The sequence below is a fragment of the Dermochelys coriacea genome, chromosome 2, assembly GCF_009764565.3.
Source record: "Dermochelys coriacea isolate rDerCor1 chromosome 2, rDerCor1.pri.v4, whole genome shotgun sequence".
Classification (NCBI taxonomy): Eukaryota; Metazoa; Chordata; order Testudines; family Dermochelyidae; genus Dermochelys; species Dermochelys coriacea.
In genome coordinates, this window is record NC_050069.1 from 157,380,684 (window position 1) to 157,397,314 (window position 16,631).

A 16,631-nucleotide genomic window follows, 5' to 3' on the forward strand; every position below is an offset into this window, starting at 1 on the left:
AAACAAAAACTTTGAAAGATGGTTAGGGGAATTTTTTTTTAAAGTGCAAAAAGAGAGACGATAGCTACAAAAGAGAGGATGTACTGTAGGACTGGGTGAGATAAGGAGAGTGCATTGGATGATCTTCTTGCTTCAACCCTTTGCCTTCCCCCTGCCTAACTTTCAACTGTGCAGATTTAAAAATGAGGGATGTGCCCTGCAAGGTTTGTTTGAGGAGCCATTGGCTTAAGAGTGATGTAATTAGTTATGCAGTATCCTCTTTGGCCTTACTCCTATTGCTGACCCCTGCTCTAGTAATGTGTTTGTGTGCTGCAATTTTCCCACTATTGGAGAATTGGGTTCCTCTGTGCTTCGTGCCCTGCTTAGCACTTTGTACCTGGCACTTACACATTAAATGTTCCATACCTGCACTACATAGGATCAAGTACTCTATACACATTGGGAAAATGGTGCCTCACATTTTAGATTTTGAATCCCTCACAGTTTCTCACTATTCATCACCAAGACCAACCAATGAATGACAGTTAAGTGACCCTGTTGCTAAGATGACAGGCTGGAGCTCAAAAGGTCTGGGTTCAATTCTTTGCTCTGTCACAGACTTCTTGTTTGACCTTGACCAAGTCACTTCGGGACAAATTTTTAAAGGTATTTAGGTGTCTAAAGATGCAGATATGGACAAAGTTTGATTTTCAAAACTGCCTAGACAATTAACTCCCACTGAAATCAATGACAGGTTTCAGAGTAGCAGCCGTGTTAGTCTGTATTCGCAAAAAGAAAAGCAGTACTTGTGGCACCTTAGAGACTAACAAATTTATTAGAGCATAAGCTTTCGTGGGCACCTTAGAGACTAACAAATTTATTAGAGCATAAGCTTTCATGAGCTCTCCTTACAGTGTGTATGATAAACCCATTGTTTCATGTTCTCTGTGTGTGTATATAAATCTCTCCTCTGTTTTTTCCACCTAATGCATCCGATGAAGTGAGCTGTAGCTCACGAAAGCTTATGCTCTAATAAATTTGTTAGTCTCTAAGGTGCCACAAGTACTGCTTTTCTTTTTACTGAAATCAATGTACGTTTAGGTGCATAAGCACTTTTGAAAATCCCACTAGGCACTTCTCTGTACCTTTAGGTGCCTAAAGACCTTTGAGAATCTGGTCCTTAATCTCTCTGTGCCTGTTTCTCGACTGTAAACTGGTGATAATACTCCCCTACCTCACAGGGTGTGACAAAGATACATTTGTCTGTGTGGTACTCAGACTTTACTGTGATGGATAACAGTGCTGTTAAGTATGCAGAATTCACTACCCTAAGAGATCACAGAATTAAATACTGGAGCTAAATTTTTAAAAGGGGCTGGATAATTTTAGAGCCAATAACATTTATATTTATACATTCTAAAATGGGGTAATGACACTTCATGATCCCAGGCATCAGCTAATCTAAGCAGAAGTTAAAGTAAAAATCCTTCCTACATATAATACTGCATAGGTACACAATTGCAAGACACCAGAACTGTCTGCTGGCTTGCATTACTGTTCACTGAGATTCATACAGACCAAGAATTTATTTTAATTCTTTGTTTATCTGTTTTTCCTCTCAAATAAACTATAGCTTATTTAAATGCAGCTATGATTGGGACTCATCTTTGTTGATGGGGTTACACCTGCTCTTTGTACATCTAAGAACTATGGATCTTTTTTGCCCAAGGTATGGTTAAATGATCTGTGGGCCCCATGGTTAGCAAAAAGGGGCTCAGGAGGGGTTGCAGTCTATCTATAAGCACTGTTACAATTGACCAGCTTGAAAAATTTGAAGTGCAACTATTTGGAAAATGTATTTTACCCTGCAGTAGGCTCATCACGTTCAGTACTGAGGAGATGCCTATCATAATAAACAGAATATCTAAGATATTTAAAATTATTACGTATATTTCAAGTAACACCTAAAATGTGCCACATGCTTTCCATACAGAGAAAATATAGGCCCGGCCCTGAAGAGCATAGAAATAAAAAAGGGTAGCATATAGTGCCTTGTTCTTTGATTGTAGGTGGTTCAAGTGTTTCATCTAATATATGATGTCCTGAGAAATCCATTTCTTCTGATTGAACGGATACCGTTGGAGGTGCTCCTACAGGTTCAGCTGTTCTTTCTTCAGGCTAAAAACAAAATAAATTCCCAAACAATTGCTTAGCAAGAAAGTAAAGCAAACATATTTGATCATTATTTCTGAGAAAAGTCTCACCACATAAAATGAATCAATAGGTTTGTTCTACTTCAGAACACAAACAAACCGGTTATGTTTATGAATTCCAACTAGAGTCTTGGTTTTCTTCCAAATAGTACTTTTTTGTGCACTTGTTCCTAAAAATGCCTAATTCTTTCGAATGCGTTTTCAGTTACAGCTAAAAGGCAGGTAACAATAAAATTAACATTTACTAACAAGCAGTATTTGCACATGGTTACATTACAATCAAGCTTTTTCTCTTTAACTGCTGTTCTTTCTTAAATACCTCATTTCTGTTTGGCAGGAACCATCTCACTAATTTATAGCCATATGGTTTTAATATGAATTTCATATAAGATGTATGAAAGTTTCAACTAAGTTCTCCTGAAAGGCTAGCAAACAAATTTGAAATCCAGATCCTCTGGGCTCGGGAAAAGAAATCTGGCACAAGTCTGGAGAGGGCACAGTTGGCATGAAGCCACCATAGTGGCTTCTTGGTCCTGGAGCTGGCAAGTGCCAGCCCTATCCACAGAGCTGGCAGTCTGCTCTGCCTTCCACTGGCTGCCCATGGGGTCAGGTACATGTAGGAGCACACCTGCCATACCACATACACAGGGCTTGTCTATACAAACAGTTAATTTGTGAGAAGCTGGGATGTAAATCTACCTTGCCAAGCACTAACTGTCTGTGTGGACCCTGCTGACATGACTAAAATTTCCTTAGTACACTTTAATCTACACACTTTATAATGGGAGTAGACCAAAGGGCATTATAGAACTTTAGAGCAAGGTCCACATGGACAATTGTGCATGGCATATTACTGTGAGGGAGAGTTACACCTCAGCTTGCCATGCACTAACTGTTCACAGAGGCTTGAGACAGAGCTGGTTCTATGCCACCAGAAGATTTCCCTACTCTGTCCTCCAATGGCCAATTAAGCAAGGTTTAAATGTGATTTGTGTCGCCATAGCAACATTGAGCACATGTAGTGGACTAAAGAATCTGGCAGAGATGCACATAATGTTAATAAGGAATTTTAACATATTTTGCTATACATGTAAAAGAATGGAATTATGCCTAGAACATCTTTCTGGACCCATGGAAAAGAAGCCCTTGAGGAATTCCACCATGATTTCAACAATTTCCATCCCACCATCAACCTCAGCATGGACCAGTCCACACAAGAGATCCACTTACTGGACACTATGGCACAGACAGCTGCAGCGGCACAGGAGCTAGCAAAGAGAGCTGTAAACAGGGGAGTTTGAGTGGGAGTTCTGTTGGAGGAGAAGGTATTTGTACTTGGTTTTGTATTTTTAGTATTTGTGTGTGTGTGTGCATGTGTATGTGTGTGTGTGTGTGTGTGTAGAGGCTTGTAGGGGCTTTGTGCTGGGAGAGAAGCTGAGCCCTGGTTAGGGGGTGGGGCTTCTAACTAGAGGTCCTATAAAGGTAGCCAGCCAGTCAGACAGCGGCACAGACAGCTGCACAGGAGCTAGCAAACAGAGCTGTAAACAGGGGAGTATGAGTGGGAGTTTGTATTGCAGTGCTTATTTGGGGTTTGCTTTTGCTGGGGTTGGGGGGTGGTCTTTTTGGCGTGACTTGTGTTTCCCAGTTTAACAGGACTAAGGTGGGAAGGCGATGACAGATACGGAGGCAGCTGTGGGAGTGACTCCTGTAGTGGAAGACACATTGAGGATGACTGGATGTGGAAGCTGTGGTATGTACATGATCCTGGAGGGGGGGACCTGGTAAGAGTTTTTTTCTGCAGGAAATGCCGTCTGATAGAGCTGATGGAGGAAAAGATCCGAGGCTTGGAGATGCAGGTGGAAAGTCTGGTTGAGTTTAGGAAGGGGTTTGAGCAGATGATGGAGCAAAGATATGAGGTATCTGAAGGGAAAAGCTCAGACTCACGGATGGAAGCAGGGCTGGGGAATTTTGAGGGGAGACTGGGTGAGGAAAGTGGTCAGTGGAAGCATGTGACTAAAAGAACCAGGCAGAGGAAAAGACAGGCTAGTGAAGGAGAAATAGAGCTTAGGAACAGGTTTGCAGAGTTGGAAAATGAAGAAGGGGCTCAGGAGGTACTTGTTGTAGGTGGAAGGGTAAGGAAGAAGAGAAGAGAGGCTAGTCCTACAGGAAAAGTGGAAGAGTCAAGGGAGACTACACCAAATATGAGCCCCAGGAGGATATAGTATGGGTTGAAGAGGATTATAAGGGAAAATAGAAATGGAAAGAACTTGTAGCCAGAGGGAACAGGGGAGAGACTGGAGAATAGCACTGTCACCAGGAAAAGGCAGGTCTATGTGATAGGGGACTCTTTATTGAGAAGAATAGACAGGCCTGTAACTAGAGCTGATCCAGAGAATAGAAGGGTGTGCTGTCTTCCGGCTGCTAAGATACGGGATGTAGACCTGAGGTTGAAAAGGATCCTAAAGGGAGCGGGAAAGAATCCCCTAATTATCCTTCATGTGGGAACAAATGATACGGCTAGATTCTCACTGGAAAGTATTAAGGGAGACTATGCTAGGCTGGGGAAGACGCTTAAGGAAATTGAGGCTCAGGTGATCTTTAGCGGGATCCTTCCTGTTCCTAGAGAAGGGCAACAAAGGTGTGACAAGATTATGACTGTCAACAGATGGCTTAAAGAAAAGGAGTACTTGTGGCACCTTAGAGACTAACAAATTTATTAGAGCATAAGCTTTCGTGAGCTACAGCTCACTTCATCGGTTAGGCAGTGGTGCTATAAGGAGGGCTTTGGGATGTATGGCCACTGGGAGGCATTCATGGACAGAGGACAGTTCTCTCGGGATGGACTTCATCTGAGTAGGGAAGGAAATAAACTTCTAGGATCAAGGCTGGCACAACCGATAAAGAGAGCTTTAAACTAGGAATTGGGGGGAGATGGATGGGAGATGTCCAGGTAATCTCCACGCCAGATTTTAGCATTGAGAGGGAAGAAGACGAAGTAAGAAAGGATACAGCCGTGGGTAGGAGAATGTATATAAGGAGCGAGGGTGGTGTGGATACTAGTCTAATAGGTTATACTGGCTGTAGAATGACTGTGCCTAATAGGGTACAAAATGTGAGCGAGGCCAAACAGCAAAAATTAAGATGTTTGTACACCAATGCGAGGAGCCTAGGTAACAAAATGGAGGAACTAGAGCTACTGGTGCAGGAAGTGAAACCAGATATTATAGGGATAACAGAAACATGGTGGAATAGTAGTCATGACTGGACTACAGGTATTGAAGGGTATGTGCTGTTTAGGAAAAACAGAAACAAAGGTAAAGGTGGTGGAGTAGCATTGTATATCAAGGATGAGGTAGAATGTAAAGAAATAAGAAGCGATGCAATGGATAAGACCGAGTCCGTCTGGGCAAAAATTACATTGGGGAAGATAACTAGTAAAGCCTCTCCTACGATAGTGCTTGGGGTGTGCTATAGACCGCCGGGATCTAATTTGGATATGGATAGAGCCCTTTTTAATGTTTTTAATAAAGTAAATACTAATGGAAACTGCGTGATCATAGGAGACTTTAACTTCCCAGATATAGACTGAAGGACCAGTGCTAATAATAATAATAGGGCTCAGATTTTCCTAGATGCGATAGCTGATGGATTCCTTCTTCAAGTAGTTGCTGAACCAACTAGAGGGGATGCCATTTTAGATTTAATTTTGGTGAATAGCGAGGACCTCATAGAAGAAATGGTTGTAGGGGACAATCTTGGCTCAAGTGATCATGAGCTAATTCAGTTCAAACTAAATGGAAGGATTAACAAAAATAAATCTGCAACTAGAGTTTGATTTCAAAAGGGCTGACTTTCAAAAATTAAGGAAATTAGTTAGGGAAGTGGATTGGACTGAAGAATTTATGGATCTAAAGGTAGAGGAGGCCTGGGATTACTTTAAATCAAAGCTGCAGAAGCTATCGGAAGCCTGTATCCCAAGAAAGGGGAAAAAAATTCATAGGAAGGAGTTGTAGACCAAGCTGGATGAGCAAGCATCTTAGAGAGGTGATTAAGAAGAAGCAGAAAGCATACAGGGAGTGGAAGATGGGAGGGATCAGCAAGGAAAGCTACCTAATTGAGGTCAGAACATGTAGGGATAAAGTGAGACAGGCTAAAAGTCGAGTAGAGTTGGACCTTGCAAAGGGAATTAAAACTAATAGTAAAAGGTTCTATAGCCATATAAATAAGAAGAAAACTAAGAAAGAAGAAGTGGGGCCGCTAAACACTAAGGATGGAGTGGAGGTTAAGGATAATCTAGGCATGGCCCAATATCTAAACAAATACTTTGCCTCAATCTTTAGTAAGGCTAAAGAGGACCTTAGGGATAATGGTAGCATGACAAATGGGAATGAGGATATGGAGGTAGATATTACCATATCTGAGGTAGAAGCGAAACTGAAACAGCTTAATGGGACTAAATCGGGGGGCCCAGATAATCTTCATCCAAGAATATTAAAGGAATTGGCACCTGAAATTGCAAGCCCATTAGAAAGAATTTTTAATGAATCTGTAAACTCAGGAGTAGTACCGAATGATTGGAGAATTGCTAATATAGTTCCTATTTTTAAGAAAGGGAAAAAAAGTGATCCAAGTAACTACAGGCCAGTTAGTTTGACATCTGTAGTGTGCAAGATCCTGGAAAAAATTTTGAAGGAGAAATTAGTTAAGGACATTGAAGTCAATGGTAAATGAGACAAAATACAACATGATTTTACAAAAGGTAGATCATGCCAAACCAACCTAATCTCCTTTTTTGAAAAAGTAACAGATTTTTTAGATAAAGGAAATGCAGTGGATCTAATTTACCTAGATTTCAGTAAGGCATTTGATACCGTGCCACATGGGGAATTATTAGTTAAATTGGAGAAGATGGGGATCAATATGAACATCAAAAGATGGATAAGGAATTGGTAAAAGGGGAGACTGCAACGAGTCCTACTGAAAGGCGAACTGTCAGGTTGGAGGGAGGTTACCAGTGGAGTTCCTCAGGGATCGGTTTTGGGACCAATCTTATTTAATCTTTTTATTACTGACCTTGGCACAAAAAGTGGGAGTGTGCTAATAAAGTTTGCAGATGATACAAAGCTGGGAGGTATTGCCAATTCAGAAAAGGATCGGGATATTATACAGGAGGATCTGGATGACCTTGTAAAGTGGAGTAATAGTAATAGGATGAAATTTAATGCTGAGAAGTGTAAGGTTATGCATTTAGGGATTAATAACAAGAATTTTAGTTATAAGTTGGGGACGCATCAATTAGAAGTAAAGGAAAAGGAGAAGGACCTTGGAGTATTGGTTGATCATAGGATGACTATGAGCTGCCAATGTGATATGGCTGTGAAAAAAGCTAATGCGGTTTTGGGATGCATCAGGAGAGGCATTTCCAGTAGAGATAAGGAGGTTTTAGTACCATTATACAAGGCACTGGTGAGACCTCACCTAGAATACTGTGTGCAGTTCTGGTCTCCCATGTTTAAAAAGGATGAATTCAAACTGGAGCAGGTACAGAGAAGGGCTACTAGGATGATCTGAGGAATGGAAAACTTGTCTTATGAAAGGAGACTTAAGGAGCTTGGCTTGTTTAGCCTAACTAAAAGAAGGTTGAGGGGAGATATGATTGCTCTCTATAAATATATCAGAGGGATAAATACAGGAGAAGGAGAGGAATTATTTAAGCTCAGCATCAATGTGGACACAAGAACAAATGGGTATAAACTGGCCACCAGGAAGTTTAGACTTGAAATTAGACGAAGGTTTCTAACCGTCAGAGGAGCGAAGTTTTGGAATAGCCTTCCAAGGGAAGCAGTGGGGGCAAAAGATCTATCTGGTTTTAAGATTCTACTCGATAAGTTTATGGAGGAGATGGTATGATGGGATAATGGGATTTTGGTAAGTAATTGATCTTTAAATATTCAGGGTAAATAGGACTAATCCCCTGAGATGGGATATTAGATGGATGGGATCTGAGTTACCCAGGAAAGAATTTTCTGTAGTATCTGGCTGGTGAATCTTGCCCATATGCTCAGGGTTTAGCTGATCGCCATATTTGGGGTCGGGAAGGAATTTTCCTCCAGGGCAGATTGGAGAGGCTCTGGAGGTTTTTCGCCTTCCTCTGTTGCATGGGGCACGGGTCACTTGAGGGAGGCATCTCTGCTCCTTGAAGTCTTTAAACCATGATTTGAGGACTTCAATAGCTCAGACATATGTGAGGTTTTTCGTAGGAGTGGGTGGGTGAGATTCTGTGGCCTGCGCTGTGCAGGAGGTCGGACTAGATGATCAGAATGGTCCCTTCTGACCTTAGTATCTATGAATCTATAGTAAGCGATGGTCACATAAACACCACCCTATACCAGAAACCTACTGACCACTATTCCTACCTACATGCCTCCAGCTTTTATCCAGATCATACCACACGATCCATTGTCTATAGCCAAGCTCTACAATACAACCGCATTTGCTCCAACCCTCAGACAGAGACAAACACCTACAAGATCTCTATCAAGCATTCTTACAACTACAATGCCCACCTGGCTGAAGAGAATAAACAGATTGACAGAGCCAGAAGAGTACCCAAAAGTCACCTACTACAGGCCCAACAAAGAAAATAACAGAACGCCACTAGCCATCACCTTCAGTCCCCAACTAAAACCTCTCCAACACATCACCAAGGATCTACAACCTATCCTGAAGGACGACCCATCACTCTCACAGATCTTGGGAGACAGGCCAGTCCTTGCTTACAGACAGCCCCCCAAGCTGAAGCAAATACTCACCAGCAACCACACAACAGAACCACTAACCCAGGAACCTATCCTTGCAACAAAGCTCGTTGCCAACTCTGTCCATATATCTATTCAGGGGACACCATCATAGGGCCTAATCACATCAGCCACACTAACAGAGGCTCGTTCATCTGTGCATCTACCAATGTGATATATGCCATCATGTGCCAGCAATGCCCCTCTGCTGTACATTGGTCAAACTGGACAGTCTCTACATAAAAGAATAAATGGACACAAATCAGACGTCAAGAATTATAACCTTCAAAAGCCAGTCAGAGAACACTTCAGTCTCTCTGGTCACCTGATTACAGACCTAAAAGTTGCAATTCTTCAACAAAAAAACTTGAAAAACAGACTCCAACGAGAGACTGCTGAATTGGAATTAATTTGCGAACTGGATACAGTTAACTTAGGCTTGAATAGAGACTGGGAGTGGATGGGTCATTACACAAAGTAAAACTATTTCCCCATGTTTATTTCCCCACCTCCTATCCCCCACTGTTCCTCAGACGTTCTTGACAACTGCTGGAAATGGCCCACCTTGATTATCACTACAGAAGGTTTTCTCCCCCTCCTCCCCCCCACTCTCCTGCTGCTAATAGCTCATCTTAAGTGATCACTCTCCTTACAATGTATATGGTAACACCCATTGTTTCATGCTCTCTGTGTATATAAATCTCCCCACTGTATTTTCCATTGAATGCATCCGATGAAGTGAGCTGTAGCTCACGAAAGCTTATGCTCAAATAAATTTGTTAGTCTCTGAGGTGCCACAAGTACTCCTTTTCTTTTCACAAATACAGACTAACATGGCTGCTACTCTGAAACCTTTAGCCTGATATTATCGTTCTGTTTTTATGTATATACAAGAGGGAAAACCTTTCAAAGAAGTTTGCTGTATTTCATAATAAAACACTAGAAATAAGGTTTAAGGCCCTTATTCAGGAAAGCACCCCTATTCAAGATAGCACTTAAGCATGTTCTCAGGTCTCATTGAAATCAATGGAAACTAAGCACATGCTTCAAGTTCAATATGCACTTAGATGCTGTCCTCATTTTAAAAAGGACAGTGACAGCACAGAGGGGAGGACTGAATACTAAGCCCTTGGGGGCAAGGACTGTTTTTGTTCTATGTTTGTACAGCACCTAACACATAGGTATTCTAGTCCCCATTGGGCTATCACAATACAAATCACAATTATAATTGGTGGGTGCAGATTCTGCTATTTCCAGATTTGAGTCTTGCTACTGGTGGTAAAAAAATAAGATAAAATAAAATTGCTATTGAAGGCATCATGGCTTCACTGCAGTTACTTGTAAAGCTCTGAGGAAACATACGGTATGTCTATACTGCAATTAAAAACCCGCGACTGGCCTGTGCCAGTTGACTCAGACTTGAGGGCTCGGGCTAAGGGGCTGTTTACTGCAGTGTAGCTGTTCAGGCTTGGGTTGGATTCTGGGCTCTGGGACCCTGTATGGCAAGAGGGTCCCAGAGCCCGAATGTCTACAGCGCAGTTAAACAGCCCCTTAGCCCAAGTCAGCTGGCATAGGCCAGTCACAGGTGTCTAATTGCAGTGTAGACATACTCATATTTGTTTTAGGAAGTCAATTCTGACTTGCAATTTCTTTCAAAGCTTAAAGAACAAAGGATAACTGAAGTCTTGTTCTCTGTGGGCCAGATCCAACTCCCAATGAAGTCGACAGGCGTCTTTCCATTTATTGGTTTCAGAGTAGCAGCTGTGTTAGTCTGTATTTGCAAAAAGAAAAGGAGTACTTGTGGCACCTCAGAGACTAACAAATTTATTTGAGCATAAGCTTTCGTGAGCTACAGCTCACTTCATCGGATGCATAAGTGAGCTGTAGCTCATGAAAGCTTATGCTCAAATAAATTTGTTAGTCTCTAAGGTGCCACAAGTACTCCTTTTCTTTTTCCATTGATTATACAGGATTTCAAACACCTTCGCTCTAACAGATTACATACATTTGTGTTCGCTCCTTATCTTCTCTTTTCCTTTATTTTTGTATACCTTTTTTTCCAACTATTCATTGGAGCCAACAGCTCAAAGTACCCTTAAATATAATCTGTTGATCGGAATTATAATAAACCTAGAGTATTAAGCTTTGCCATGTTTTAACATGCAGTACAGGACTGTGTGTATATAAATCCTTTAATAATGCTGGATCTTGATGCCTATGCCTCCTGCAAAAGGAGCAGATATTTTTTCCTCTAAATACGGTCTCCAGTGACTTTCCTCTTCTGCTTCTGTATAACCAATACTACACAGAAACAACAGATAGAAAAGGACAATCCCTGGCTTTGTTCAATTATTGGTATCAAATGTTTTACATTAATATGAAGACAAATTAAGCAGAGGAAAGATTTAAATAAAACATTTCCTTTTACTAATGTTAAATAATAGATAATCTTTAATAAAAGGAAAAGAAAGTGATCTTGGTAATTCCACTCCAAAATCTCACTTCCTTCCCGAGAAAGATAATGGGAAAAATACGGAGGGGGAAAATGGCTACACATGCAAAAGATAATAGAACAGTGAGCAATAAGCAGCTCGCTGCATGTTAATAAAAATAAAATCATGCCACATAAATTTGATGACTTGATAGAATTACAAGGATTAGTAGATAAAGAAAACAGTAAACCAAATATACTATGATTGGATTTTAGCAAAGCATTTAACAATGGCCCATGAAATCTCTCAAAATTAATCCACACAAGAGCACTGTCAAATAAAAAGAAAACTGGCTGAAGAATGGTATGCAAAAGGTTAATGATAAAGAGCAATATACTGAGCTGGGAGGAGGTGTATGGTGTGGGTCACATGGATCTGTGTGCTAGAATCATAGGGCTGGAGTATTCCCTCTGCATACATGCACTCTACCCAAGTACAGGGAAGAGGGATTGCTTTTTCAGGAGGCACATAGATGGAACAGAAGGCAGCCCCTGTGTATGTGTTCTGTGGGGATATGGAGGAAAGGGTGGGAGTGGTTGCAGCAGAGCATGGGCTGCATTCCCTGCAGACTCAATGAATTTCCATGTATAAATCTGGACAGAAGTCCACAGAGGTTGGAGCTGGGTTAACTCCCTCTGTGGCTCCTACTAAGCAGGCAGCCAAAGAGGACAGACAAAGGCAATAGCAACCTGGCTGCTGCAGCGGGAGAGAAACTACAGGAGCTGTGTGGAAGGGCAGCCATGCATGGACAGTTCCTGTGCCCACGCCTTCTGCCTGGATCCCTTCAAAGTGGATCTCCAGGATTTCTTTGGTTGGGAGATCTCACTCACAGCAAAGCTCCACAGCCCTACAAAACCCTTAGTCTGGAGGGGTGATTCCCAGGAAACTCCATGAGCTCACAGTTTTCTGTCTCTGGAAACTCATGCACGAGTTTCTCTGTGGGACGAGGTTTTTCTGGCCTTTAGAACGTAGAGAAGGAAACGACCTGTTAGGTCATCTAGCTCACCTCTCTGACAGACAGATAGAATGGTTTGTTATTGTACAGTTAGGACCCAAATCTACAAGGTGATGGGCACCTCAAGTGAGGTGTGCTGAGGACTCTCCTCTCCCAATTAAGTTCAGAAGGCATTGCTCAGCACCTCACAGAAGAGGGTCCAGATGTCAATGTGCCAAGTAATAGGGTTTCCAACACTTCCCTTGGGAGAATGCAACATAGAAAGAAATATTTCATCACTGTAACAGGGTGTACGGGCCTGGGGCCTTAGGTGCCCAGGGGGCATTCAGCCCTCTTCAGTTATCAGACACAGCAGGAATGGGACAAGTGGTCCTATAAAGGGCTGAGAGAGCTCAGGTGGAGAAGAGAGCTACAGAAAACAAGTGGGGTCCTGTAGCAGGCCCTGAAGTGGGGAGGAGTGGTGGAGGAAAGAAAGAAGTTGCCAGGGGAAAAGCTTCTGGGCTCCTGTAGCCTGTGCTGATCAAGGGAATAGCTTTGTTTTGTGTGAATTGAGAGTTTGTGTTTCAATTAATAAACCATGCCCTGAGGCAATGGACTGAAAGAGACTTAGATGTGGCAATAGGTTTTTCCTGGGCTGGTGAGGGAGCTTACAATGATATTCAACCTAAATATTCTGTTTCCTTACTTTGTCCCATTATTCTCATTTACACTCCCTGTCAACACTAGCGTTAAGTGCTCCAAGCACCCTGACTTCTGCCCATTCATTAGGCTGTATAACTAATTCCCAAGGAAAGTGGTGGATGGTGTATTTGAAATGAGAGTAGACAGGACTCTAGAGAATGTGCTGTCGGGAGCAATCCTGCATTGCCAGGGAGATGGACTAGATGCCCAGCAGGTCTTTTCCAGCTCTAAACTCTAGGATTTATTTAATCCTTGTTCAGAACTATAGTACATTTTCCCCACGAGACAATGGCATTTCTGGAATTTATTTTTTGCCACCTTTAATGCTACTTCCTAAGGACTAGACTGAAGCTTTATATCCCTGCCCCAGGAAGGAACTGTGAGTCAGGGAAGCTGCACCTGGGGAAGAATAATTTTACTAAGGCATTTTAAAGGGTGCAACAGACTCTTCCTTTGCACCAGCCAATTCTCTATGCACTACTGGCACTCTGTCCCACTTCTTGCCCACCTGCATGTGAGCTGGAGGGAGAGAAGAAAGCAATGGCGCAGCACAGCCTACTCTCCCACAGTGTACAGAGTGGTAATTCAGGTAAGTGTGTGCGCACGCACGGCACTTATGTCCCCTTGTCACAATCTTGCCCTAAGTCTCTAACTACAATAGCTATGTTGCTACTGTTGTTGTTTTCCTTAAAGAAAATGCCTTTTAGTAGATTATGCATTTTATTCCTGATTAAATAGGATAATCCACTACAGGCTGTCAAGTATTACACATACACATGGCCCAATGTATATTTTATGAGCCCTGAATTGATCATCATCATTTACGTTTCTGTTTCTGAGCATTTTGATTACAAGAAATGAATTGTAAAGTTGGCAAAACACATTTGGAGCATTTGTTTCTACATTTTAAATTCTTATGGCTTTGAATTTAAGAAAGAGAGTGAATACTATCAGAACAGGGAAGAGCCAACAAGTTAGGCCCAGCATTAAAGCGTAAATGGAAAGTATCTAGAAAACTAACTGATTATCTAATTATACAGTACAAAAATAGAAATGAATCCAATAAAAAAATAATGATCCCCAATATTCCTTTCATTTCCTTCAATCCCATTCTCACATTTGGCAGCATTTAATTATTAGCTTTTGGGACTCCTCTCCCTTCCCCCACGATTCCCACAGATAAATTTTGCCAATGCTGGTCACTGATTGAGTAAACTATACCAGGGTATCCATAATTAACTCCTTTCAGAATGGCAGCTCTTCTAGAAATGACCCATCTCTCTTTCCTGATGATTCCCTATGCTGAAAAAATATGTGCAAGCTGATGAATGGAAATGTACTGAAATATCCCAAACAGTTCAATCTATTGTTACTGCACAGTACAGTAGAATTTAGCAGAATACAAACTACTAGATTGTGCATCCTTGGCACAAATAAGATTCTTCAATCAGCGGCTATATCGTCAGTTATGACCCTGGACTTTTTTCATTCCAGACTAGCCTGGGAATGTACTTTGAACTACTGATCTTGGAGAGTTTGCTTGGCAATTTGTAATAGCATTACATGAATACAAACTTTTTCAGAAGTATCTATCAGTGACTGTATTGATTATTATATTGTTATTAGTCTGTTTGTCCCTTCTTTAATATTTCTAAAAAAAAAAAAGGCACATTACAAATCCATGGACATTCACACTGGAAAGCATACATATCCAACCAGTCACATTTAGACATTTCACATTTGGCAAAAACCCATAGCTTTTTTTAAAGGCAACAATAAAGCTTACAAATTAGTGATACACTGGTGCTTCCTTTTTGAAGTTTAATGACATTATTGTAACACATTTTAAAACACACTAAGTTATGTATGTTGCCTAAGAAAGAACTTTCACGTGAATGCTTACAGTTTAAGGGAAATGAACATTTATAAACCCTCCAGGATTATAATTGTTTGGCTCAGAAACCTATGCAACGTAAAACATGGGGTGATTATCTCATACAAAGAGCCTTACTGTAGCTGTAACTAGGACTTCACACAGACTCTTTTTGTTTCAAGGCACACTAAAAAAGACAAACCATTACTGAAAAAGTGAATGTAAAATGAATACAGATTGTATAGATGTTGCTTGCTTTTAAGGTTTTAAACAAAATCCTTCTGAAGATTCATTCTCCATGTTTGCTATATTAGCATAATATTTCCATCTGAAGAGAAAGCAGCAGCTTTGCAATTCTAAAAAAATATTTTCTCTTAGCCTCAGTTACGTTTCCAGTGTACAAACCACTTTTAGAACAACAAAAATAAACAACAGAATATCAGCGCATGTGAGTATTTTATGGAGACGGATTTGTGGAAAAATTGAAAGAGTGACAAGTAAATTAGAGATATATTGAAAAGGTTTGCAATGGTTTAGTTGTGCCCATGTGTGTTGCTGTCCCAAAGAGGCCCACAGGAAAGTGAAATAGTTTGTCCCCTCTCCCCCAATTAATACCAACCACAGCTTCATCATTCCTATAATACAGTCCAGTAGTGCTGGAATTGTCACTTTCCTTGGCACTGATTCTTAATTACCAGCTTCTAGTTTATTGCAGGCCAGTGCTACAGAGCATTTCAAAAATCACACACTACATTAGAAGATATGACATTCCTGTACTACTCTGACAATGTTAAACCTTGACATGATCTTTCCACAGAGGTTTTCTGTCTAGTGCAGTGGAGGTCTCAGAAGCGTGGTACAAGGGAATAGGTCACAGTTTAGCTGCTTGATAAATTTGTGAACGTGGGCATATACTTGACCCATGGGTAGTAACTATTTGACTTTTAGTTCCCCTCTTATGATACAAGTTAGAATTACATTGCTAGCACATCTCATGTTGCAACTTTCTACTCAAGGGGAGAATGCAAACTCTTTACCTGTTCCTTAAAAGTATATACAAACTACCTTCCTTTTACTTAGTAAGGACAGTACAACATCTTTGCCTTTTTAACAGGTTATTTTTAGACATGTCATCTGACACACATTGCTATGGGTTACCAAGAAAAAAAAACAATCTACTGGCAAGAGATATTTCCATGCCACAGCACTGCAGCATGGAACTCACTATTCTACCAAAACTCCCCCTGAAGCACAAGTAGTAGCCAAAGCCTTCCACTTGGTTTAATGCCAGGCCAAATTACTCCTTTAAAGAAGTAGCATGCATATGACCTGCAAAATGGTGTGTTCTGTGGAAACTTGGAAGTGAAACGGAAAAGTCAAAGTAATACATAGGACAGTCTACAAAAACAGTATAGCTTAGTACTGGAAAAATGTTCTATTTTTCTTATACAAGAAATAACTTTTCTGAACATTCTGGTTCATTCTATACCTAAGCCAGATCCCTGGGTCTCGGGCACTCCTTGTTCTCTTGTGTTGCATACAAAGAAGGATACCTTTATTCTGTGTTTTCAGGAAGAAATTAAACTGAATCAAAGAAAGAATCACCTTTGCAACTCATGCTTTGTGATACTCTGCATCTCA

General features: G+C 41.0%; 1 protein-coding gene and 1 long non-coding RNA gene across 7 annotated transcripts in view; both read right to left on the reverse strand.

The window, feature by feature from the left end:
- The window catches only part of LOC122458852, a 523,493-nt gene that overhangs the window by 279,879 nt on the left and 226,983 nt on the right, over positions 1 to 16,631 (reverse strand). The gene's annotated exons all lie outside the window — the stretch shown is intronic.
- The window catches only part of COL15A1 (collagen type XV alpha 1 chain), a 293,396-nt gene that overhangs the window by 155,136 nt on the left and 121,629 nt on the right, over positions 1 to 16,631 (reverse strand). For all 6 annotated transcript variants that reach the window (XM_043508544.1, XM_038392464.2, XM_043508545.1 and 3 more), the window contains one exon: positions 2,031 to 2,157. In XM_043508544.1, coding sequence (XP_043364479.1) covers positions 2,031 to 2,157 — 127 coding nt within the window. The remainder of the gene's footprint in view (positions 1 to 2,030; positions 2,158 to 16,631) is intronic.